The sequence below is a fragment of the Pristiophorus japonicus genome, chromosome 11 (genome assembly GCF_044704955.1).
Source record: "Pristiophorus japonicus isolate sPriJap1 chromosome 11, sPriJap1.hap1, whole genome shotgun sequence".
Classification (NCBI taxonomy): Eukaryota; Metazoa; Chordata; class Chondrichthyes; family Pristiophoridae; genus Pristiophorus; species Pristiophorus japonicus.
The window spans coordinates 148,433,252-148,456,411 of NC_091987.1; the positions used below are offsets into that span (position 1 = coordinate 148,433,252).

General features: G+C 55.2%; 1 protein-coding gene across 2 annotated transcripts; it reads left to right on the forward strand.

The window, feature by feature from the left end:
* The first annotated feature begins 291 nt into the window (after positions 1-291).
* On the forward strand, positions 292-21,791 carry LOC139275870 (major histocompatibility complex class I-related gene protein-like). Of its 2 annotated transcripts, XM_070893083.1 has the most exons (6): positions 292-437; positions 12,919-13,179; positions 13,998-14,270; positions 15,968-16,192; positions 20,381-20,412; positions 20,638-20,715. In XM_070893083.1, the coding sequence occupies exons 1-6, from the start codon at positions 326-328 to the stop codon at positions 20,680-20,682; spliced, it is 948 nt and encodes a 315-aa protein (XP_070749184.1). In that variant the 5' UTR covers positions 292-325; the 3' UTR covers positions 20,683-20,715. The 2 variants fall into 2 exon arrangements, with proteins under 2 accessions (XP_070749184.1, XP_070749185.1); XM_070893084.1 differs by lacking the exons at positions 20,381-20,412; positions 20,638-20,715 and adding an exon at positions 21,430-21,791.
* Positions 21,792-23,160: the final 1,369 nt, after the last annotated feature.

A 23,160-nucleotide genomic window follows, 5' to 3' on the forward strand; every position in this document is an offset into this window, starting at 1 on the left:
ATATTTTAATATGGACTTTTTTTATACAGACTTTTTAAAGCAACGGGCCTCCTTCCCTCCAGTGACAGGCCTCCATCCCTCCAGCGATGGGCCTTCACCCCTCCAGTGATAGGCCTCCTTCCGTCCAGCGACAGGCCTCCTTCCCTCCAGGGACAGGCCTCCTTCCCTCCAGCGACAGGCCTCCTTCCCTCCAGCGACAGGCCTCCTTCCCTCCAACGACAGGCCTTCTTCCCTCCAAGCGGGCCTTCCCCCCTCCAAGCGGGCCTTCCCCCCCTCCAGCGATGGGCCTTCCCCCCTCCAGCGATGGGCCTTCACCCCTCCAGCGATGGGCCTTCACCCCTCCAGCGGCGGGCCTTCACCCCTCCAGCAACGATCAGGCCTCTCCTCCTCGACGATGACTGGACCTCTCCCACTGGTGACCTGGACTCTTCTAACTGGTGAGCATCATAGCTGTGACTCTTCCACTCTCCCACTCCTTACTGTACTCCCATCCGAGCCCCCAGCGGATCGCTGACCCTCTCAGTGCCTGCTCCCCAATCAAGACTCGGATCACTTACCATCTACGGCGCTACTCGGTGCCGAGTCTGCGGCCAACATGTCGCCGTAGGCAACTAGGCCTATATAGCAGTGCCTGGTCTCCAGTCATCTTGGAAGCCCTTGCCACTGGACCAAGACCTTGCTCAGCTAGGCCCATGTGGTAGCCAGTGTGCAACGGCCGCTCCACGTTAAAAGAACTCATGCACAGGCATCTTTCACTCCGTTAGTATGAAGTTCAGGACCTGGAATGTCAGGACCCTCACGGACAACTCCAACAGCGACAGGCCGGAACGCCGCACCACCATAGTTGCCCGGGAACTTAGACGCTTCGACATCGACATCGCCGCCCTAAGCGAGACCCAGCGGACAGAGGAGGGCCAACACAAGGAACACGGTAGAGGTTACACCTTTTTCTGGAAAGGGAAACCAGAGGAAGAACGCCACCTTCCCGGAGTCGGCTTTGCCGTCAAAAACGAGTTGGTCGGCCGCCTCAACAACTCCCCCTGCGGGATTAACGAACACCTCATGACTCTTCGACTCACCCTATTCCGGAACCAATCTGCCACAGTCAGTGCGTACGCCCCAACACTCGATGCAACAGACGAGACCAAAGAGGGTTTTTACTCCAGCCTCTCAAAATCCCTGTCCCGAGTCCCCATGGATGACAAATTGATCCTCCTCGGTAACTTCAACGCCAGGATCGGCAAAGACACAGCCCTCTGGGGAGGCGTGATTGGGAGAGAGGGGATCGGGAAAGCCAACTCCAGGGGTACCCTACTCCTGACAAAATGTCTAGAACATGAACTCCTCATCACCAACACCCTGTTCCGTCAGAGGGACAAATACAAGGCATCGTGGCAACACCCTCGCTCCAAACACTGCCACCTGCTCGACTATGTCATCGTCCGAGCCAGGGATCGCAAGGATGTGTGCATCACCCGCGCCATGACTGGAACTGACGACTGCTAGATCGACCACTGCCTAATCTGATCCATTATCGACATCAACATTGCCCCAAAGTGGAGGGGGCAGCAGAAACAATACCGCAAAAAAAATCAATGCCGGGGCACTTAAAGACCCAGCTAAGATAACCCTGTGAAGCCAGCACCCCACAGCTAACTTGGCATGCCTTGAAGACCCTGAGACGCAGAATACCCACAGTGCTTGGTCTGCCCTCCAGGCCTCTATAACCAGTGCCTGTGAGGAGACACTTGGTCACTCAATCAGAAAACACCAGGACTGTTTGATGAGAATGATCAGGAGATCCAAGAACTAATAGATCACAAGCGCAGAGCATTTCTGAGTCTTAAGCAGCAACCCACTCGGGAGCTGCAAATCAACGTTACAGGCGGTTCAAGGCTGAGGTCCAACAAAAATCCCGGGACCTAACGAACAGGTGGTGGAAGGAGAAAGCACAGGAGATACAACAACTGGCCGACAGGATGTGCAAGGATTCTTCATCGCAGTCAAGGCTACCTATGGTCCAAACTCCCAAGGCCCCATGCCACTACTGGCCAGGAATGGGGAAACACTCATCAAGGACACCGAGGCAGTCGGGGTCCACTGGAAGGAGCACTTCGAAGATCTCTTTAATCAAGACTCTGCCTTTGACTCGAGTGTTCTCGACTCCATCCCGCAGCATGCGACCCGCCACCAACTCGGGGAAACCCCCATGCTGCACGAGGTAGGAAAAGCCATAAGACAGCTCAAAAACAACAAGGCTATGGGAGCGGATGGAATCCGTGCTGAGGCACTGAAATATGGCAGAGAGGCGCTTTTTGCGCGGATACATGACCTCGTCTCTCTCATCTGGAGGGAGGAGAGCAAGCCGGGAGATCTCAGAGATGCAGTGATCGTGAACCAACTTTAAAAAAGGGGACAAGTCTGACTGAGGCAACTACAGAGGAATCTCCCTGTTATCAGCCACTGTGAAAGTTGTCGCTAGAGTCCTCCTCAACCACCTTCTCCCTGTGGCCGAGGAGCTCCTCCCAGAGTCACAGTGCGGATTCCGTCTCCTATGGGATACAACGGACATGATTTTTGCAGCATGACAGCTGTAGGAAAATTGCAGGGAGCAGTGGCAGCCTTTATATATGGCCGCCTTCGACCTTACAAAGGCCTTTGACACTGTCAACTGCGAGGGTCTATGGAGCGTCCTCCTCTGTTTCAGATGCCCCCAAAAGTTCATCAACATCCTCCGCCTGCTCCACGACGACATGCAGGCTGTGATCCTTACCAATGGATCTATTACAGACCCAATCCACGACTGGACCGGGGTCAAACAGGGCTGTGTCATCGCCCCAACAATCTTCTCAATCTTCCTCGGTGCCATGCTTCACCTCACAGTCAACAAGCTCCCCACTGGAGTGGAACTAAACTACAGAACCAGTGGGAACCTGTTCAACCTTCGCCGTCTCCGGGCCAGGTCCAAGATCACCCCAACCGCTCTCAAGTTACAGTACGCAGATGATGCCTGCGTCTGCGCACATTCAGAGGCTGAACTTCAGGACACTGTCAATGTATTTACGGAGGCGTACGAAAACATGGGCCTTACACTAAACATCTGTAAGACACAGGTCCTCCACCAACCTGACCTCGCCGCAGAGCACTGCCCCCCAGTCATCAAGATCCACGGCGTGGCCCTGGACAATGTGGACCATTTCTCATACCTCGGGAGCCTTTTTAGCAACAAAAGCACAAAAACAGACATTGACGAGGAGATTCAACACCGCCTCCAGTGCGCCAGTGCAGCCTTTGGCCGGCTGAGGAAAAGAGTCTTCGAAGACCAGGCCCTCAAATCTATCAAGCTCATGGTCTACAGGGCTGTAGCAATACCTGCCCTTCTGTATGGCTCGGAGACATGGACATGTATAGTAGACACCTCAAGTCGCTGGAGAAATACCACCAACGATGCCTCCGCAAAATCCAACAAACCCTCTGGGAGAACAGATGCACAAACATTAGCGTCCTTGACCAGTCTAACATCCCCAGCATTGAAGCACTGGCCATACTTGATCAACTCCGCTGGGCGGGCCACATTGTTCGCATGCCAGACACGAGACTCCCAAAACAAGCACTTTACTCGGAACTCCTTCATGGCACATGAGCCAAAGGTGGACAGAGGAAACGTTACAAGGACACCATCAAAGCCTCCCTGGTAAAGTGCGGCATCCCCACCAACACCTGGGAGTCCCTGGACGAAGACTGCCCTGGGTGGAGGAGGTGGATCCGGGAGGGTGCTAAGCGCCTTTAGTCTCGTCGGCGAGTGCATGTGGAAGACAAGCGCAGGCAGTGGAAGGAATGTGCGGCAAACCTGTCCCACCCTCTTACCCGCAGCGACTGTCTGTCCCACCTGTGGCAGGGACTGTGGCTCTCGCATTGGACTGTTCAGACACCTAAGGACTCATTCTAAGAGTGGAAGTAAGTCTTCCTCGATCCCGAGGGACTGCACATGATGATGATGACTGTTACACAACACTGGAAATCCCCGGTCACAGACCACAGTCTCTGCACTGGCTGCAGTCCGGCTTCTTCGAGGAAACCAATGTTTACTCCACCTTCTCTCTCCATAAAACCCGGCATCAAGCACATCTCTCACACTCACAGTGTGCGAGCCACAACTAGGACCAGAACCAGCTCCCGATATCACCTCCGTGTTCAGCCTCACAGCTCAGGGTGTCAGTCCGCAGGGTGTCAGTCCGCAGGGTGTCACAGCTCAGGGTGTCAGTCCACAGGGTGTCACAGCTCAGGGTCTCAGTCCACAGGGTGTCATAGCTCAGGGTCTCAGTCCGCAGGGTGTCACAGCTCAGGGTGTCAGTCCGCAGCGTGTCACAGCTCAGGGTGTCAGTCCGCAGGGTGTCATAGCTCAGGGTGTCAGTCCGCAGGGTGTCACAGCTCAGGGTGTCACAGCTCAGGGTGTCACAGCTCAGGGTGTCAGTCCGCAGGGTGTCACAGCTCAGGGTCTCAGTCCGCAGGGTGTCACAGCTCAGGGTGTCAGTCCGCAGGGTGTCACAGCTCAGGGTCTCAGTCCTCAGGGTGTCAGTCCGCAGGGTCTCAGTCCGCAGGGTCTCAATCCACAGGGTGTCACAGCTCAGGGTGTCAATCCACAGGGTGTCACAGCTCAGGGTGTCAGTCCGCAGGGTGTCACAGCTCAGATGCCAGTCCTCAGGGTGTCGTGCATCAAATAGAATCATAGAATAGAATAAAATCATAGATTGATAGAGCACAGAAGGAGGCCGATCGGAGAGGGCCAAGGATCGATATTTGAGTGACTCCAGAGGTAACGCTGCAGGAACACATCCCCAGGAAATAGGTTTCACACCATCAGAGTTCATTACCACATTCAGTGTTTGTTTAAATCCACCACTGTAAAATTGCCTGTGCTGGCTCTTTGAAAGAGTTATCCAATTTTCTTTCTATTCATTCATAGGATGTATGCATAACTGGCATTTATTGCCCATCCCTAATTGACCTTGAGTGTCTTGCTGGACCATTTCAGAGGGCAGTTAAGAGCCAACCACATTGCTGTGGGTCTGGAGTCACATATCGGCCAGACTGGGTAAGGGCGGCAGATTTCCTTCCCGAAAGGACATCAGTGAAACAGATGGATTTTTACCACAATCCGGTAGTTCCAATGTCACTGTTACTGACACTAGCTTTTTAATTCCAGATTTATTTAACCGAATTTAAATTCCCCGGCTGCCGTGGTGGGATTTGAATTCATGTATTATTAATCCAGGCCTCTGGATTACTGGTCAGTAACATTACCACTATGCTGCCGTGGCCCATTCCCCTGCTCTTTCCCCATAGCCCTGCACATTTCTGTCCTTCAAATATTTATCCAATTCGCTTTTCAGTGTTATTATTGAATCTGCTTCCACCACCCTTTCAGGCAGTGCATTCCAGATCACAACAACTTACTGTGTAAAAATAATTCTCATCTTCTCTCTGGTTCTTTTGTCAATTCGCTTAAATCTGTGCCCTATGGTTACTGCGTCTTCTCCCACTGGAAACACTTTCTCCTTATTTACCTTCTCTGCTCTAAGGAGAACATTCTAGTAAATCTTCTCTGCATCCTCTCCCAGGCCTCAACATCCTTCCTAAAGTACGGTGCCCAGAATTGGACACAATACTCCAGCTGGGGCCTAATTACTGCTCTCTAAATGTTCAGCATAACGCCCTTGCTTTTCTACTCTCTGTCCGTATTTGAAGAGCCAAGGATCCTGTACGCTTTTTAACAGACTTACCAACTTGTCCTGCCATTTCCAAAGATTTGTGTACATAAACCCCCAGGTCTCCTTGTTCCTGTACCCCTTTAAAATTGCATTGTTTCGTTTATATTGCCTCCCCACATTCTTCCCTCCAAAATGCATGACTTCACACTTGTCTGCATTAAATTTCATCTGCCCATTTCCCCAGTCTGTCTGATGGAATGTTTATCTCGAGGGGCTGCAATACAAAGGGGAGCAAGTTGTACAGAGCCCTGGTCAGACCCTATCTGGATACTGATCAGTTCTGGGCCCCACACCTCAGGAAGGATAGATTGACCTTGGCGGGGGGAGCAGCGCAGATTGACCAGAAAGGTACGGAGCTTTAAAGGGAGGTTGCTTAAACTTGGCTTGTATTCCCTGGCTTATAGAAAGTTGAGGGGTGATCGAATCCAGATGTTTATAATGTTAACAGGTTTCGATAGGGTAGAAACAGGGAAACTATTTCCTCTGGTGGGGGAATGAAGAAAGAGGGGACATAATCTTAAAATTAGAGCAAGGCTGATTTAGGAGTGAAATCAGAAAACACATTTACACAGAAAGGGTAACAGAAATCTGGAACTCCCCCCCAAACCCAGAGGATGTTGGAAGAAAGGTTTGTATTTATATAGCGCCTTTCACAACCATCGGACATCCCAAAGCGCTTCACAGCCAATGAAGTACTTTTTGAAGTGTCACTGTTGTAATGTGGGAAACGCAACAGCCAATTTGTGCACAGCAAGCTCCCACAAACAGCAATGTGATAATGACCAGATAATTTGTTGTTGTTATGTTGATTGAGGGATAAATATTGGCCAGGACACCGGGGATAACTCCCCTGCTCTTCTTCGATATAGTGCCATGGGATCTTTTATATCCACCCGAGACAGCAGACGGGGTCTCGGTTTAACTTCTCATCCGAAAGACATTGCAGCTCTCCCTCAGCACTGCACTGGAGTGTCAGCCTAGATTTTTGTACTTAAATCTCCAGAGTGGGACTTGAACCCACAACCCTCTGACTCAGGCAAGGGTGCCACAACACTGCAACTTGGGACAATTGGAGCTTTTAAGATCGAGAGCGATGATTGTTGCTGGGTAAGGGTATCGAAGGATACGGAGCAAAGGTGGGTAAATGGAGTTGAGGTACAGGGTCAGCCGTGATCTGATTGAATGGCGGAGCAGGCCCGAGGAGCTGAATGGCCTCCTCCTGACCCGAATGTTCTTTCCTGTCATGTGCAGTATCACACTTCTTTCAATTTCTGGTTTAATTATCCAACCTTGTTCAGTTCATCCTACTTGACAACTGATGATGTAGCTCGCAGCATTTCTCTGGATAGATAGCTTATGATATTTGGAAAGTTTATATCGACTTTGACACTGGGACTTTTCTACCCAGAGCCTGCTGACTCACAGCCTGTTTTTATTCTAATTGGACACAAATATAGCCTCGAACCAATCAGTACAGAGGAGTCTGAGTGTAATAAAAGCAGCAGTGAGCACAGGAATCACAAGATCTGAATTGTTCACAGCTCACAGATTAAGTTAGACGATCCATTTAAAAAGGATTGCCCACAAATTGCTCATCCCAGCCCGGCGAGGGAAGTAACAATGATCGGACTGATAGTGCTGGTCCTTCTGTGTGGAGGGGTCTCTGCAGGTGAGTAATGGGGTGTGAGAGGCTCAGTGTCAGGATGGGTACTGGGGCATTAACCCTGGGGTAATGGGGTGTGAGAGGGTCAGTACCAGGCTGGGTACTGGGGCATTAACCCTGGGGTAATGGGGTGTGAGAGGGTCAGTGTCAGGCTGGGTACTGGGGCATTAACCCTGGGGTAATGGGGTGTGAGAAGCTCAGTGTCAGGCTGGGTACTGGGCCATTAACCCTGGGGTAATGGGGTGTGAGCGGGTCAGTGAGAGCAGGGTACTGGGGCATTAACCAAAGGGTAATGGGGTATGAGAGGGTCAGTACCAAGCTGGTTACTGGGGCATTAATCCTGGGGTAATGGGGTGTGAGAGGGTCAGTGTCAGGCTGGGTACTGGGGCATTAACCCTGGGGTAATGGGGTGTGAGAGGGTCAGTGTCAGACTGGGTACTAGGGCATTAACCCTGGGGTAATGGGGTGTGAGAGGGTCAGTACCAAGCTGGTTACTGGGGCATTAACCCTGGGGTAATGGGGTGTGAGAGGCACAGTGTCCGGCTGAGTACTGGGGCATTAATCCTGGGGTAATGGGGTGTGAGAGGGTCAGTGTCAGGCTTGGTACTGGGGCATTAACCCTGGGGTAATGGGGTGTGAGAGGGTCAGTGTCAGACTGGGTACTGGGGCATTAACCCTGGGGTAATGGGGTGTGAGAGGCACAGTAGTACTGGGGCATTAATCCTGGGGTAATGGGGTGTGAGAGGGTCAGTACCAGGCTGGGTACTGGGCCATTAACCCTGGGGTAATGGGGTGTGAGAGGCTCAGTACCAGGCTGGGTACTGGGTCTGAGATGTTGAGAGACAATGGTGAGGAGAGTGGGGGTACTGAGGGGCAGGGATGTGGGGCTGGATTGTAGAGAGAGGGAGAGACCAGCGGGGACTGAGAGGGTCATGAGGATGTAAAATGGAAAGGGAGAGAGCAAAAGCAGCAGGAGAAGGCTATTTAGTCCCTTAAGCCTGTTCCGCCAACCAGTTAACTCATGACTGATCTGTACCTCAACACCATTTACCTGCCTTTGCTCGAAAATGCTATCTCAGTTTTGAAAGCTCCACTTGATTCTCAACACCTACTGCCATTTGGGGAGAACGGTCCCTATTTCTACTCCCCTTCTTGTGAAGAAGTGCTTCCTGATTTCCCTCCTGAATGGTCGAGCTCGAAGTTTAAGATTATGTCCCCTTGTTCTTCATTCCTCCACCAGAGGGAGCAGTTTCCCTGTATCTAATCTATCGATCCTTTGAACATTTTAAACACCTCGGTCAGATTACCCTCAATCTTTTAAACTTGAGAGAATACAGGCCATGTTTATACAACCTGTCCTCATACTTTAACCCTCTGAGCCCGGGTATAATTTTGGTGAATCTGCACTCGGCCCCAAGCTCTGGAAGTGCCTGCCTAAACCTCTCCGCCTCTCTAACTCTCCTCCTTCAAGACGCTCCTTTAACCCTATCTCTTTGACCAAGCTTTTGGTCACCTGCACTAATTTCTCCTTATGCCGCTCAGTGTCAATTTTTTTGATCTTCTAATACTCCTGTGAAGCCCTTGGCACGCTAAAGGCCTAACCTCAGTGGTGGAAAGATTATTGGAAAAAGTCCTGAAGGACAGGATAAATCTTCATTAAGAAAGACATGGATTAATCAAGGACAACAGCACGGATTTGTTAAGGGAAGGTCATGTCTGACGAAATTCATTGAATTTTTCGAGGCGGTAACTAGGAGGGTCGATGAAGGCAAAACGTATGATGTAGAGTATATGGATTTTAGCAAAGCTTTTGATAAGGTCCCACATGACAGACTGGTCACAAAAGTAAAAGCTCATGGAATCCAGAGCAAAGTGGCAAGTTTGATCCAAAATTGGCTCGAAGGCAGGAAGCAAAGGATAATGGTTGACGGGTGACTTTGCGACTGGAAGGATGTTTCCAGTGGGGTTCTGCAGGGCTCAGTACCAGGTCCCTTGCTTTTTGTGATATACATCAATGATCTAGACTTGAATATCGGGAGTATGATAATAAGTTTGCAGATGATACTAAGATCGGGTGTGTGGTTGATAATGAAGAAGAAAGCTGCGGACTGCAGGAAGTTATCAATCAACTGGTCAGGTGGGCAGAACAGTGGCAAATGGAATTTAATTCAGAGAAGTGTGAGGTAATGTATTTGGGGAGGGCTAACAAGGGAAGGGAATACACATTAAATGGTAGGACACTGAAAAGTGTAGAGGAACAATGGGACCTTGGAGTGCATGTCCACAGATCCCTGAAAGTAGCAGGCCAGGTAAATAAGGTGGTTAAGAAGGCATACGGAATGCCTTTATTAGCCAAGGCATAGAATACAAGAGCAGGGGGGGTTATGCTTGAACTGTATAAGACATTGGTTAAGCCACAGCTGGAATACTGTGTGCAGTTCTGGTCACCGCATTACAGGAAGGACGTGATTGCACTGGAGAGGGTGCAGAGGAGATTTATGAGGATGTTGCCGGGAGTGGAGAATCTAAGCTATGAGGACAGATTAGATAGGCTGGATTGGTTTTCATTGGAACAGAGGAGGCTGAGGGGAGACCTCATTGAGGTGTATAAAATTATGAGGGGTCTCGATATAGTGGATAGAAAGGGCCTATTTCCCGTAGCAGAGGGTCAACAACCAGCGGACATAAATTTAAAGTAATTGATAAAAGGTTTAGAGGGGATTTGAGGGAGAATTTCTTCACTCAGAGGGTAGTGGGAGTCTGGAACTCACTGCCTGAAAGAGTGGTAGAGGCAGAAAACCTCACCACTTTTAAAAAGTATTTCAAAGTGCACTTGAAGTGCCATAATATACAGGGCTACGGATCTAGAGCTGGAAAGTGGGATTAGGCTGGATAGCCTCTTGTTGGGCACAATGGGCCAAAATGGCCACCTTCCGTGCTGTAAACGTCTATGATTCTATGATAAATACAAGTTGTTGTTATAGTACAGCACCCTCTCTGTGCCCAGAACTGAATGTAGTGCTCCAGGTGGGGTCCAACCAGAGCTTTCTAGAACTGGAACATAACTTCCCCCCTCGGGTTCCAGCCCTCGAGATAAAGGCCAACATTCCATCAGCATTTAAAATTATTTTTTGTACCTGTCTATATTAACTTTTAGTGATTTCTGTACTTGGGCCCTAAATCTCTCTGCTCCTCCACAGTTTTTAGCCTCTCTCCATTAGAAATACACTGATCGATCTTTCTCGGGTCCAAACTGGATGACCTCACACTTTCCCACAGTGAACTCCATCTACCACAGTTTTATCCACACGTAATCTAACGATGTCCCTTTGTAACTTCCTGCTCCCACCTACACAACTTACTGTCCCTCTAACTCAGTGCCATCTGCAAACTTCGATATACAACTCTCCTCTCCTTCATCCAAGTCAGTTATAAATGTGGTGAAAAGCTGAGGCCCAGAACAGATCCCTGGGGGACAGCACTGGTCACATCCCACCAATCAGAGTACATACCTTTTTATCCCCAGTCTCTGTCTCCCAATTTACAGCCCAAGTCAAAAGGCCACCTCCAATTCCAGGCACTCTCATTTTGCTAAGTCTCTTGTGTGGAACCTTAGTGAATACCCTCTGGAGGTCCATGTACATAACATCCATAGACACACCCTTGTCTACCTCAGTCGTGACCTCCTCAACATAATCAACAAGATTAGTCAAAGCTGACTTACCTTTAACAAAGCCATGGCTTTCTGAGCACTTTGTATTTGGTCAAGTGCTCAGTCACTCTGTCCCTAATGACAGATTCTGGGAGCTCCCAAACCCAATGTTAAACTGACTCCCTCTAACTCCAACTTTTCTGTCCTGCTCCTCCCCTTGGACTGCCTCCTGCTCCATGGTGCCTTGGTCAACATTGTGCCCATGCTTCTTCCAGCCTTGCTCCTTATTCCCACAGGCAGCAAGCACATTGTTCCTGTTGGACAGGATCGCATTCCCAGGTCCGTCTGTTCATACGTTCACTAGATCCCCCAGCCCTGCTGACTGTCAGTCCCACTCCTCTTCCTCAATCTGTACCTCTCGACTTGGTGTAACTGCAGTAAACTAGAGTCCTCTTCCTCAGTCTGTCAGTGGGAGGGTTATCCCGGTCCCCCCTCCCTCAGTCTGTCAGTGGGAGGGTTACCCCGAGCCCCCTCCCTCAGTCTGTCAATAGGTGGATTACCCCGGTCCCCCCACCCTCAGTCTGTCAATGGGTGGGTTACCCCGAGCCCCTCTCCCTCAGTCTGTCAGTGGGTAGGGGGGTTTCCCCGGGCTCCTCTTCCTCAGTCTGTCAGTGTGAGGGTTACCCCGGTCCCCCCACCCTCAGTCTGTCAATGGGTGGGTTACCCCGAGCCCCTCTCCCTCAGTCTGTCAGTGGGTGGGTTACCCCGAGCCCCTCTCCCTCAGTCTGTCAGTGGGAGGGTTACCCCGGTCCCCCCACCCTCAGTCTGTCAGTGGGTGAGTTACCCCGAGCCCCCTCCCTCAGTCTGTCAATGGGTGGGTTACCCCGATCCCCCCTCCCTCAGTCTGTCAGTGGGTGAGTTACCCCGAGCCCCCTCCCTCAGTCTGTCAATGGGTGGGTTACCCCGATCCCCCCTCCCTCAGTCTGTCAGTGGGTGAGTTACCCCGAGCCCCCTCCCTCAGTCTGTCAATGGGTGGGTTACCCTGGTCCCCCCTCCCTCAGTCTGTCAGTGGGTGGGTTACCCCGGTCCTTCCTCCCTCAGTCTGTCAGTGGGAGGGTTACCCCGGTCCCCCCTCCCTCAGTCTGTCAATGGGTAGGGGGGTTTCCCCGGGCTCCTCTTCCTCAGTCTGTCAGTGGGTAGGGGGGTTACCCCGGGCCCCCCTCCCTCAGTCTGTCAGTGGGAGGGTTACCCCGAGCCCCCTCCCTCAGTCTGTCAGTGGGTAGGGGAGTTACCCCGGCCGCTCTCCCTCAGTCTGTCAATGGGTGGGTGGGTTACCCCAGGCCCTCTCCCTCAGTCTGTCAATGGGTAGGGGGGTTACCCCGGCCCCTCTTCCTCAGTCTGTCAATGGGTGGGTGGGTTACCCCAGGCCCTCTCCCTCAGTCTGTCCGTGGGTGGGTGGGTTACCCCGGCCCCTCTTCCTCAGTCTGACCGTGGGTGGGTGGTTTACCCTTGGAGTCCATGCCCTGATGTTGATGATTGTATCAGAGTGAGTTATGATAAGTATCTGACCAATGAGTTGCTTCATTCAGTCACTCAGCTGGTGATTAATCCCACTGGTTGGTTCAGCAATATCTGTATGGGATGCGGTTTCATTCACAGGATGTCTGTCGCTAATTGCTCTTGTGTCACCCTCTTGAACTGCTGCAGTCCGTGTGGTGAAGGTGCTCCCACAGAGCTGTTAGGGAGGGAGTGCCAAGATTATGGCCCAGCGACGATGTAGGAATGCAGAAGATGTTTTGTGGTTCTTTCTCTGATGTCTCTGTGTGTTACAGGCTCTCACTCTCTCCGGTATTTCCTTACCTGGATGACCCCGATTCCCGGAGTACCGTGGTTTGTGGTTGTCGGCTATTTAGATGATACGCAGATTTCTGAGTATGACAGCGATAGGAAAGTGGCGATTCCGCGGCAGCAGTGGGTGGAGGAGAGACAGGGCGCTGAGTACCTGCAATGGGTCACACAGCGCGCGCGGTTCCAACAGCAGAGAATGAAGGTCTATAGTCAGGACATCCTAACATGGACCAACCACAGCGATGGTGAGTGCCCCCCATGTCGTCCTTGATGACCCCCCCGCCCCATCTACCCCGTGTGTCTCCATCCCACCCACCCCCCGTGTCTCTCCATCCCACCCACCCCCCGTGTCTCTCCATCCCACCCACCCCCCGTGTCTCTCCATCCCGCCCACCCCCCGTGTCTCTCCATCCAGCCCACCCCCCGTGTCTCTCCATCCCGCCCACCCCCGTGTCTCTCCATCCAACCCACCCCCCGTGTCTCTCCATCCAGCCCACCCCCCTTGTCTCTCCATCCCGCCCACCCCCGTGTCTCTCCATCCAACCCACCCCCCGTGTCTCTCCATCCAGCCCACCCCCCGTGTCTCTCCATCCCACCCACCCCCGTGTCTCTCCATCCAACCCACCCCCCGTGTCTCTCTATTCCCGCCCACCCCCCCGTGTCTCTCCATCTCACCCGTGTCTCTCTATCTCCGCCCCTCCCCCCGCCATGTCTCTCTATTCCCCCCCCCCCCGCCCTTGTCTCTCTATTCCCCCCCCCGCCCTTGTCTCTCTATTCCCCCCCCCGCCCTTGTCTCTCTATTCCCCCCCCCGCCCTTGTCTCTCTATTCCCCCCCCCTGCCCTTGTCTCTCTATTTCCCCCCCCGCCCTTGTCTCTCTATTCCCCCCCCCGCCCTTGTCTCTCTATTCCCCCCCGCCCGTGTCTCTCTATTCCCCCCCTCCATGTGTCTCTATTCTCCCCCCCACCCCCCCATCCCCCCGTGTCTCTCTATTTCTCCCCCCTCTCTCGTTGGGCGGGGTCTCTGTCTGGGTGGGCTGTGATTGGCTGTGTGTTTGATTGACAGGGATGCACACAATGCAGATGTTTTATGGCTGTGAGCTGCGGGATGACGGCACCACGGATGGGCTCGCGCAGTATGCCTGGGATGGCGATGATTACATCAGCTTTGACAAGGATCGGCTGGTGTGGGACACCTCGGTACCATGGGGAGTGAGCACCAAGCACAAGTGGGACTTGGACACGGAATTGGGCCAGCAGTGCAAGGGTTTCCTGGAGCAGGAGTGCATCACCTGGCTGAAGAAACAGCTGCAGGCCGGAGAGAGGGAACTGAGAGCTGGTGAGTAAGGGGAGGTGTTGGGGGGGCGGGGGTGAGTGGAGGTGTTGGGGTTGGGGTGGTTGAGGGGAGGTGTTGGGGGGGGGGTGAGGGGAGGTGTTGGGGGGGGGGGTTAAGGGAGGTGTTGGGGGGTGAGTGGAGGTGTTGGGGGGGGGGGTGGAGGTGTTGGGTGGGGTGAGGGGAGGTGTTGGGGGGGTGTTGAGGGGGGGGTGAGGGGAGGTGTTGTGGGGGGGGTGAGGGGAGGTGTTGTGGGGGGGTGAGGGGAGGTGTTGTGGGGGGGGTGAGGAGAGGTGTTGTGGGGGGGGGGGGAGGGGAGGTGTTTGAGGGGAGGTGTTTGAGGGGAGGTGTTTGAGGGGAGGTGTTGAGGGGAGGTGTTGGGGGGGGGTGAGAGGAGGTGTTGGGGGGGGGGTTAAGGGAGGTGTTGGGGGTGAGGGGGGGTGTTGGGGGGGGTTAAGGGAGGTGTTGGGGGGTGAGTGGAGGTGTTGGGGGGGTGGAGGTGTTGGGGGGGGTGGAGGTGTTGGGGGGGGTGAGAGGAGGTGTTGGGGGGGGTGTTGAGGGGGGTGAGGGGAGGTGTTGTGGGGGGGTGTTGGGGGGGGGATGAGGGGAGGTGTTGAGGGGAGGTGTTGAGGGGGGGTTAACGGAGGTGTTGGGGGGTGAGGGGAGGTGTTGGGGGGGGTTAAGGGAGGTGTTGGGGGTGAGGGGAGGTGTTGGGGGGTGAGGGGAGGTGTTTGAGGGGAGGTGTTGGGGGGGGGGTGAGGGAAGGTGTTTGAGGGGAGGTGTTGAGGGGGGAGGGGAGGTGTTTGAGGGGAGATGTTGGGGGGGGTGAGGGGAGGTGTTGGGGGGGTGTTGAGGGGAGGTGTTGGGGGGGGTGAGGGGAGGTGTTGTGGGGGGGTGAGGGGAGGTGTTGGGGGGGGTGGAGGTGTTGGGGGGGGGTGAGGGAAGGTGTTGGGGGGGTGTTGAGGGGAGGTGTTTGAGGGGAGGTGTTGGGGGGGGTGAGGGGAGGTGTTGTGGGGGGTGTGAGGGGAGGTGTTGGGGGGGTGAGGGGGAGGTGGGGGGGGGTGAGGGGAGGTGTTGAGGGGGTGAGGGGAGGTGTTGAGGGGGTGAGGGGAGGGGGGATGGTGGTGAAGGGAGGTGTTGGGGGGAGTGAGGGGAGGGGGGATGGTGGTGAGGGAGTGTGGAATGGGGAGGGGTTGGGGAGTGAGGGGGGGAGATTGAGTGAGGGGAGGCGAGAGGGTAGGGAGGGAGTGGGGGAGAGAGAGAGGGGGTGTGGTGAGGCCGAGTGTGGGAGGGAGGGTGTGAGAGAGAGAGGAAGGGTATGAGTGTGTGAGGGAGGGTGTGGGAGGAGGGAGGAGGGGCTGTGTGAGTGTGAGAAGGAGGGAGGGTGTGGGAGCGTGTGGAGAGGGAGGGAGGCTGTGGGAGGGAGGGGAGGGGGAGAGTGAACGAGGGTGTGAGATGGTGGTGGGGGAGGGGCGGGTGGAAAGATGGGACAGTGAGATTGAGGGTCTCTCTATCGCCAGGATCCTGTACTAATTCCTCTCTCTCTCTCTCTCTCCCCCTCCCCCTCTCTCTCTCTCTCTCTCTCTCTCTCTCTCTTCGTTTCTCCCCCTCCCCCTCCCCCTCTCTCCCTTTCTCCCCCTCCCCCCTCTCTCTCTCTCCCTCTCTCCCTTTCTCCCCCTCTCCCCCTCCCCCCTCGCTCTCAGTTGCCCCCGCCGTGTCCTTTACCCGCCCGGGCGATGCTAAACGCCTGTCCTGTGTCGCCACTGGATTTTACCCTCAAGCCATCGAGGTGACTCTGTGGAGAGATGGTGTGTTCCTCGCTGAGACCCAGTCCAGTGGGATCCTCCCCAACCACGACGGCACCTTCCAGGTCAGGTCCTGTGAAGTGGAGCACGGTGGTCTGCAGAGGAAGGTGATCGTGTTTTATGGTAAGACTGAAGAGAGGATCCAGTCTCAATGTGTGAGGGTCAGTGCTGAGCTTTGTGAGGGTCCAGTCTCACTGTGTGAGGGTCAGTGCTGAGCTGTGTGAGGATCCAGTCTCACTGTGTGAGGGTCAGTGCTCAGCTGTGTGAGGGTCCAGTCTCACTGTGTGAGGGTCAGTGCTGAGCTGTGTGAGGGTCCAGTCTCACTGTGTGAGGGTCAGTGCTGAGCTGTGTGAGGGTCCAGTCTCATTGTGTGAGCACAGGGTCAGTGCTGAGCTGTGTGAGGGTCCAGTCTCACTGTGTGAGAGTCAGTGCTCAGCTGTGTGAGGGTCCAGTCTCACTGTGTGAGAGTCAGTGCTCAGCTGTGTGAGGGTCCAGTCTCACTGTGAGCACAGGGTCAGTGCTGAGCTGTGTGAGGGTCCAGTCTCACTGTGAGCACAGGGTCAGTGCTGAGCTGTGTGAGGGTCCAGTCTCACTGTGTGAGGGTCAGTGCTGAGCTGTGTGAGGGTCCAGTCTCACTGTGTGAGGGTCAGTGCTGAGCTGTGTGAGGGTCCAGTCTCACTGTGTGAGCACAGGGTCAGTGCTGAGCTGTGTGAGGGTCCAGTCTCACTGTGTGAGCACAGGGTCAGTGCTGAGCTGTGTGAGGGTCCAGTCTCACTGTGTGAGGGTCAGTGCTGAGCTGTGTGAGGGTCCAGTCTCACTGTGTGAGGGTCAGTGCTGAGCTGTGTGAGGGTCCAGTCTCACTGTGTGAGCACAGGGTCAGTGCTGAGCTGTGTGAGGGTCCAGTCTCACTGTGTGAGAGTCAGTGCTCAGCTGTGTGAGGGTCCAGTCTCACTGTGTGAGAGTCAGTGCTCAGCTGTGTGAGGGTCCAGTCTCACTGTGAGCACAGGGTCAGTGCTGAGCTGTGTGAGGGTCCAGTCTCACTGTGAGCACAGGGTCAGTGCTGAGCTGTGTGAGGGTCCAGTCTCACTGTGTGAGGGTCAGTGCTGAGCTGTGTGAGGGTCCAGTCTCACTGTGTGAGGGTCAGTGCTGAGCTGTGTGAGGGTCCAGTCTCACTGTGTGAGCACAGGGTCAGTGCTGAGCTGTGTGAGGGTCCAGTCTCACTGTGTGAGCACAGGGTCAGTGCTGAGCTGTGTGAGGGTCCAGTCTCACTGTGTGAGGGTCAGTGCTGAGCTGTGTGAGGGTCCAGTCTCACTGTGTGAGGGTCAGTGCTGAGCTGTGTGAGGGTCCAGTCTCACTGTGTGAGCACAGGGTCAGTGCTGAGCTGGGATATTGCAGTGTGACTGCGCCCGGTGTATGCTCGGGACATTACAGTCTCACTGGTTGTAGATTCCCCAAGTGTGACTCACTCTCTCTGATTCTCTCTCCCAGGTCCTTGTTGTTGTCGGTGTTGTGCTTGGGGTCCTCGCGCTGCTTGTCATTCTCACCATTGTGGCTGTCGTTGTCTACAAAAAGAATGTAGCAATTGATCGAAAATGTGCAGGTCCCCATTAGGGTGGGGACTGGGCAGGTCCTCACTGGGGGGGAGGTGGGGACTGGGGAGGTGGGGACTGGGCAGGTCCTCACTGCGGGGGAGGGGGGACTGGGCAGGTCATTAGTGGGGGGGGAGGGGGGACTAGGCAGGTCCTCACTGGGGGGGGAGGGGGGAACTGGGCAGGTCCTCACTGGGGGGGAGGGGGGAGAGGGTACTGGGCAGGTCCTCACTGGGGGGGAGGGGGGGACTGGGCAGCTCCTCGCTGGGTAGGTCCTGAGGCAGGAGGGAGGGGGCAGGTCCTTACTGGGGGGAGGGGGCAGGTCCTCACTGGGGGGAGGAGGGGATTGGGTAGATCCTGAGGGGGGGGGGAAGGGGCAGGTCCTCACTGGGGAGTGGGAGGGGTGGGCAAGTCCTCACTGGGGAGGAGGGGGAGTGAGTAGGTCCTCACTGGGGAGTGGGGGGATGGGCAGGTCCTCACTGGGGGAAGGGGAGTGGGCAGGTCCTCACGGGGGGGTGGGGGAGTGGGCAGGTCCTCACTGGGGGAAGGGGAGTGGGCAGGTCCTCACTGGGGAGGAGGGGGAGGGGGCAGGTCCTCACTGGGGAGTGGGGGGAGGGGCAGGTCCTCACTGGGGGAAGGGGAGTGAGCAGGTCCTCACTGGGGAGAGGAGGGGAGTGGGCAGGTCCTCACTGGGGAGTGGAGGGAGAGTGGGCAGGTCCTCACTGGGGAGTGGAGGGGGAGTGGGCAGGTCCTCACTGGGGAGTGGGGGGGGGTGGGGGCAGGTCCTCACTGGGGAGTGGAGGGGGTGGGGGCAGGTCCTCACTGGGGATTGGGGGGGGTGGGGGGGGTGGGGGCAGGTCCTCACTGGGGAGTGGAGGGGGTGGACTGGTCCTCACTGGGGAGTGGAGGGGGAGTGGGCAGGTCCTCACTGGGGAGTGGAGGGGGAGTGGGCAGGTCCTCACTGGGGAGTGGGCAGGTCCTCACTGGGGGGAGGAGGGGATTGGGTAGGTCCTGAGGGGGAGGGGAGGGGGCAGGTCCTCACTGGGGAGTGGGAGGGGTGGGCAAGTCCTCACTGGGGAGGAGGGGGAGTGAGTAGGTCCTCACTGGGGAGTGGGGGGATGGGCAGGTCCTCACTGGGGGAAGGGGAGTGGGCAGGTCCTCACGGGGGGGTGGGGGAGTGGGCAGGTCCTCACTGGGGGAAGGGGAGTGGGCAGGTCCTCACTGTTGAGGAGGGGGAGGGGGCAGGTCCTCACTGGGGAGTGGGGGGAGGGGCAGGTCCTCACTGGGGGAAGGGGAGTGGGCAGGTCCTCACTGGGGAGTGGAGGGGAGTGGGCAGGTCTTCACTGGGGAGTGGAGGGGGAGTGGGCAGGTCCTCACTGGGGAGTGGAGGGGGTGGGCAACTCCTCACTGGGGAGTGGAGGGGGTGGGCAGGTCCTCACTGGGGAGTGGAGGGGAGTGGGCAGGTCCTCACTTGGGGAAGGGGAGTGGGCAGGTCCTCACTGGGGAGTGGAGGGGAATGGGCAGGTCCTCACTGGGGAGTGGAGGGGGAGTGGGCAGGTCCTCACTGGGGAGTGGAGGGGGAGTGGGCAGGTCCTCACTGGGGAGTGGCGGGGGAGTGGGCAGGTCCTCACTGGGGAGTGGAGGAGTAGTGGGCAGGTCCTCATTGGGGAGCTGGGGGGAGGGGGAAGGTCCTCACTGGGGAGTGCGAGGTTGGGGGCAGGTCCTCACTGGGGAGTGGGGGGGGGATGGGGGCAGGTCCTCACTGGGGAGTGGAGGGGGTGGGGGCAGGTCCTCACTGGGGAGTGGGGGGCAGGTCCTCACTGGGGAGTTGAGGGGGTGGACAGGTCCTCACTGGGGAGTGGAGGGGGAGTGGGCAGGTCCTCACTGGGGAGTGGAGGGGGAGTGGGCAGGTCCTCACTGGGGAGTGGAGGGGGAGTGGGCAGGTCCTCACTGGGGAGCTGGGGGGAGGGGGCAGGTCCTCACTGGGGAGTGGAGGGGGTGGGGGCAGGTCCTCACTGGGGAGTGGGGGGGGGGTGGGGGCAGGTCCTCACTGGGGAGTGGAGGGGGTGGACAGGTCCTCACTGGGGAGTGGAGGGGGAGTGGGCAGGTCCTCACTGGGGAGTGGAGGGGGAGTGGGCAGGTCCTCACTGGGGAGTGGAGGGGGAGTGGGCAGGTCCTCACTGGGGAGTGGGCAGGTCCTCACTGGGGAGTGGAGGGGAGTGGGCAGGTCCTCACTGGGGAGTGGAGGGGGAATGGGCAGGTCCTCACTGGGGAGTGGAGGGGGTGGGGGCAGGTCCTCACTGGGGAGTGGAGGGAGTGGGCAGGTCCTCACTGGGGAGTAGAGGGGGTGGGGGCAGGTCCTCACTGGGGAGTGGGCAGGTCCTCACTGGGGAGTGGGGGGAGTGGGCAGGTCCTCACTGGGGAGTGGAGGGGATGGGCAGGTCCTCACTGGGGAGTGGAGGGGGTGGGCAGGTCCTCACTGGGGAGTGGAGGGGAGTGGGCAGGTCCTCACTGGGGGGACTCTAGGCGCAGGAAGTGGGAGAGGAGAATGGGAGGTTGGGGTGTGGGCGTGAGGTTATTGGGGTGGGTGTGAGTGGGGGTCCCAGTGTGTGGTGTGGGGCAGTTGGCGTGTTACCATCTCTACCTTTCGCTCGGCGTTTCCTGCTCTCTCCTCTCTGACTGTCAGTGTGGCGACACTAACTGAGGGCTCCTTGTTTTACAGCGGAGATAAAACCGTCTACAATCCAGCAAACAGTAAGTTTACCTCGAATCATAACGGGATCTTCACTTAACTGTGTGGGTGTGTCGTCCTCTGTCTGTCTCTCTAAAGAATGGGGGAGGGGGCGTGTGGTTCTAATGATGGGGGCGTGTCTCTCTGGTGTGGGAGGGGGGGGCGTGGAGATGTCTGACGGGGGAGATGGGGGGCGTGTCTATCTCTGAAGGTGAACAGTTATTTAACATCTCTCCTTCCATTAACAGCTTCTGATACAGAGGAATCCTCACCAACCTCGTCCGCCAGCCTGAGGCATGTATATTAGTGATCAATAGTGTCAGCAGATTCTTCACTGGGCTATTGACGAGGATATTACAGATACACCCTCACGGGGGGGTCTCTGAGCCCAGTGTCTCTGTGTGTGAAACGCTGGTGGGGGTCTCTGAGCCGTGTGTGTGAGACTCACTCACTCACTCACTCCTCTGAGCCCAATGCCTGTCTCTCGGTGAATAGATGTTAAAGGCCGAGTCATAGAGTTCAACTCTGAGCGGTGAGACTGTCCCGCTGGAGATGGCGATCCTGCACAGTGAGGCTGGAGATATTGGGGGTGGGGGGTAAACACTTCTAACATCGCACCCTGGACGTGGCTTCCTGTCAAATGCTCCCTTTCATTAAAGGTAGTCGAGTTTCCATGAAATTAGTTAATGGGGTTTTGTGGTGTCTCTTCCCCCAGGATTGATTACTGCTGGTGCTTGGTGGGGTGGGATCGGGTCTGCTGGGTTTTATTGCTGGTGTTTGGGGTCTGCTGGGTTTTATTGCTGGTGTTTGGGGTCTGCTGGGTTTTATTGCTGGTGTTTGGGGTCTGCTGGGTTTTATTGCTGGTGATTGGGGTCTGCTGGGTTTTATTGCTGGTGTTTGGGGTCTGCTGGGTTTTATTGCTGGTGTTTGGGGTCTGCTGGGTTTTATTGCTGGTGTTTGGGGTCTGCTGAGTTTTATTGGTGGTGTTTGGGGTCTGCTGGGTTTGCCTTGCTCTGTGACCATCTATTCTTTTTCCCCAGTCCACAGTCAGCGGGAGGAGTTGGAGAGAGATTTGGAGATGGTAGCTTTTCATCGCAGTGATGGCGATTGACTGGTGATGGCTCTGGCTCTGGATGACCCTGTTTAACTGTAGCGCTGGGGGTTGTAGGTATTAAACCTGTGTGTTTTCTGTTTTGGTGATTTTAGCTTTGATCTGTTTATACTGCACACACTGCATGGATGTCGAATTTACTGGTTTCACTGCGGGGGCTTGTGTTCACTGTTGCTTTTTACATGTTAAATCCCCAGGATGAGGGAGCGGATTCCATGGGAGATTGACCCTGATCTCCATCTCACCCCTACTCCGTTTCTGGTTTGATTGTCAGATGTGCTAACTGGGACTGTAGCAGTCCCGGCAAGGGGGTGGAGGCGGCAGAGGGTGTGTCTGAGACACGAGACCTTCAATCCTGGCGGGGGGGAGGGAGGCGGGGAGGCGATCCCTGAGACTGTCCCAGCTCCGGGGTGGGGGGGGGGGGGAGGGTTGGGATGGGGGGGGGAGGGTTGGGGCAGGTAGGGGGTGTCTCCAAGACACTGGGGTGGGGGGGATGCATCGACCCATAGGCTGAAAAGGGGGAGGATTTAATCGCTGGGAGATCAGGGATCCTATGATCAGAGGGTTTTTTATAGGGTGGGAGGGGGTTGTGCTTTGCAAATGGGACTCTGTTCCTGCAATATTTATCTTTCCTGAAATCGTGTAATAAATGAGGTTTGTACTCCACTTCCTGTCTCTGTCTAATTCATCTAATGGTGGGAATATTAGAGCTGGTTGAGGATGAAACGACCAGGTTTCTCGCTGATGAGGTACTAAATAAGTAGCCAACACCAATTTCAAAAGGGAAGATCGTGCTTGCTCATAATAACATAAGAAATAGGAGCAGGAGTCGGCCATTTGGCCCCTCGAGCCTGCTCCACCATTCAATAAGATCATGGCTGATCTGATCATGGACTCCGCTCCACTTCCCTGCCTGCTCCCCATAACCCTTTATGACCTTATCACTCAAAAATCTGTCTATCTCTGCCTTTAAATATATTTAAATGACCCAGCCTCCACAGCTCTCTGGGGCAGAGAATTCCATAGATTTACAACCCTCTGAGAAGAAATTCCTCCTCATCTCAGTTTTAAATGGGCGGCCCCTTATTCTGAGACCTTCCTCTATGAGTGGAAATATCCTCTCTGCGTCCACCTTGTCGAGCCCCCTCATTATCTATGTTTCAATTAGATCACCTTTCATTCTTATGAATTCCAATGAGTATAGGCCCAACCTACTCAACTTATCCTCATAAGTCAAACCCCTCGTCTCCGGAATCAACCTTGTGAACCTTCTCTGAACAGCCTCCAATGCAAATATATCCCTCCTTAAATACGGAGACCAAAACTCTACGCCTTACCAATACCCTGTACAGTTGTAGCAGGACTTCTCTGCTTTTATACTCCATCGCCCTACTTGCTGTACCTGCATATTAACTTTTTGTGTTTCATGCACAAGGACCCCCAGGTCCTGCTGTACTGCAGCACTTTGCAATTTTTCTCCATTTAAATTATAATTTGCTTCTCCCCTTTTTTTCTGACAAAGTGGATAACGTCACATTTTCCCACATTATACGCCATCTGCCAAATTTTTGCCCACTCACTTAGCCTATCTATATCCCTTTGCAGATTTTCTGTGTCCTCCTCACAATTTTCTTTCCCTTTGATGATCTTTGTATCATCA

What these genes read in the sequence shown, in the direction of transcription:
- LOC139275870 (XM_070893083.1), top strand. Translation starts at nt 326, where the DNA reads ATGGGCCTTCACCCCTCCAGCGGCGGGCCTTCACCCCTCCAGCAACGA. An exon ending in ATGGACCAACCACAGCGATG is followed by an intron (nt 13,180 to 13,997) that starts GTGAGTGCCCCC and finishes TTTGATTGACAG; the next exon opens with GGATGCACACAATGCAGATG. An exon ending in AGAGAGGGAACTGAGAGCTG is followed by an intron (nt 14,271 to 15,967) that starts GTGAGTAAGGGG and finishes CCTCGCTCTCAG; the next exon opens with TTGCCCCCGCCGTGTCCTTT.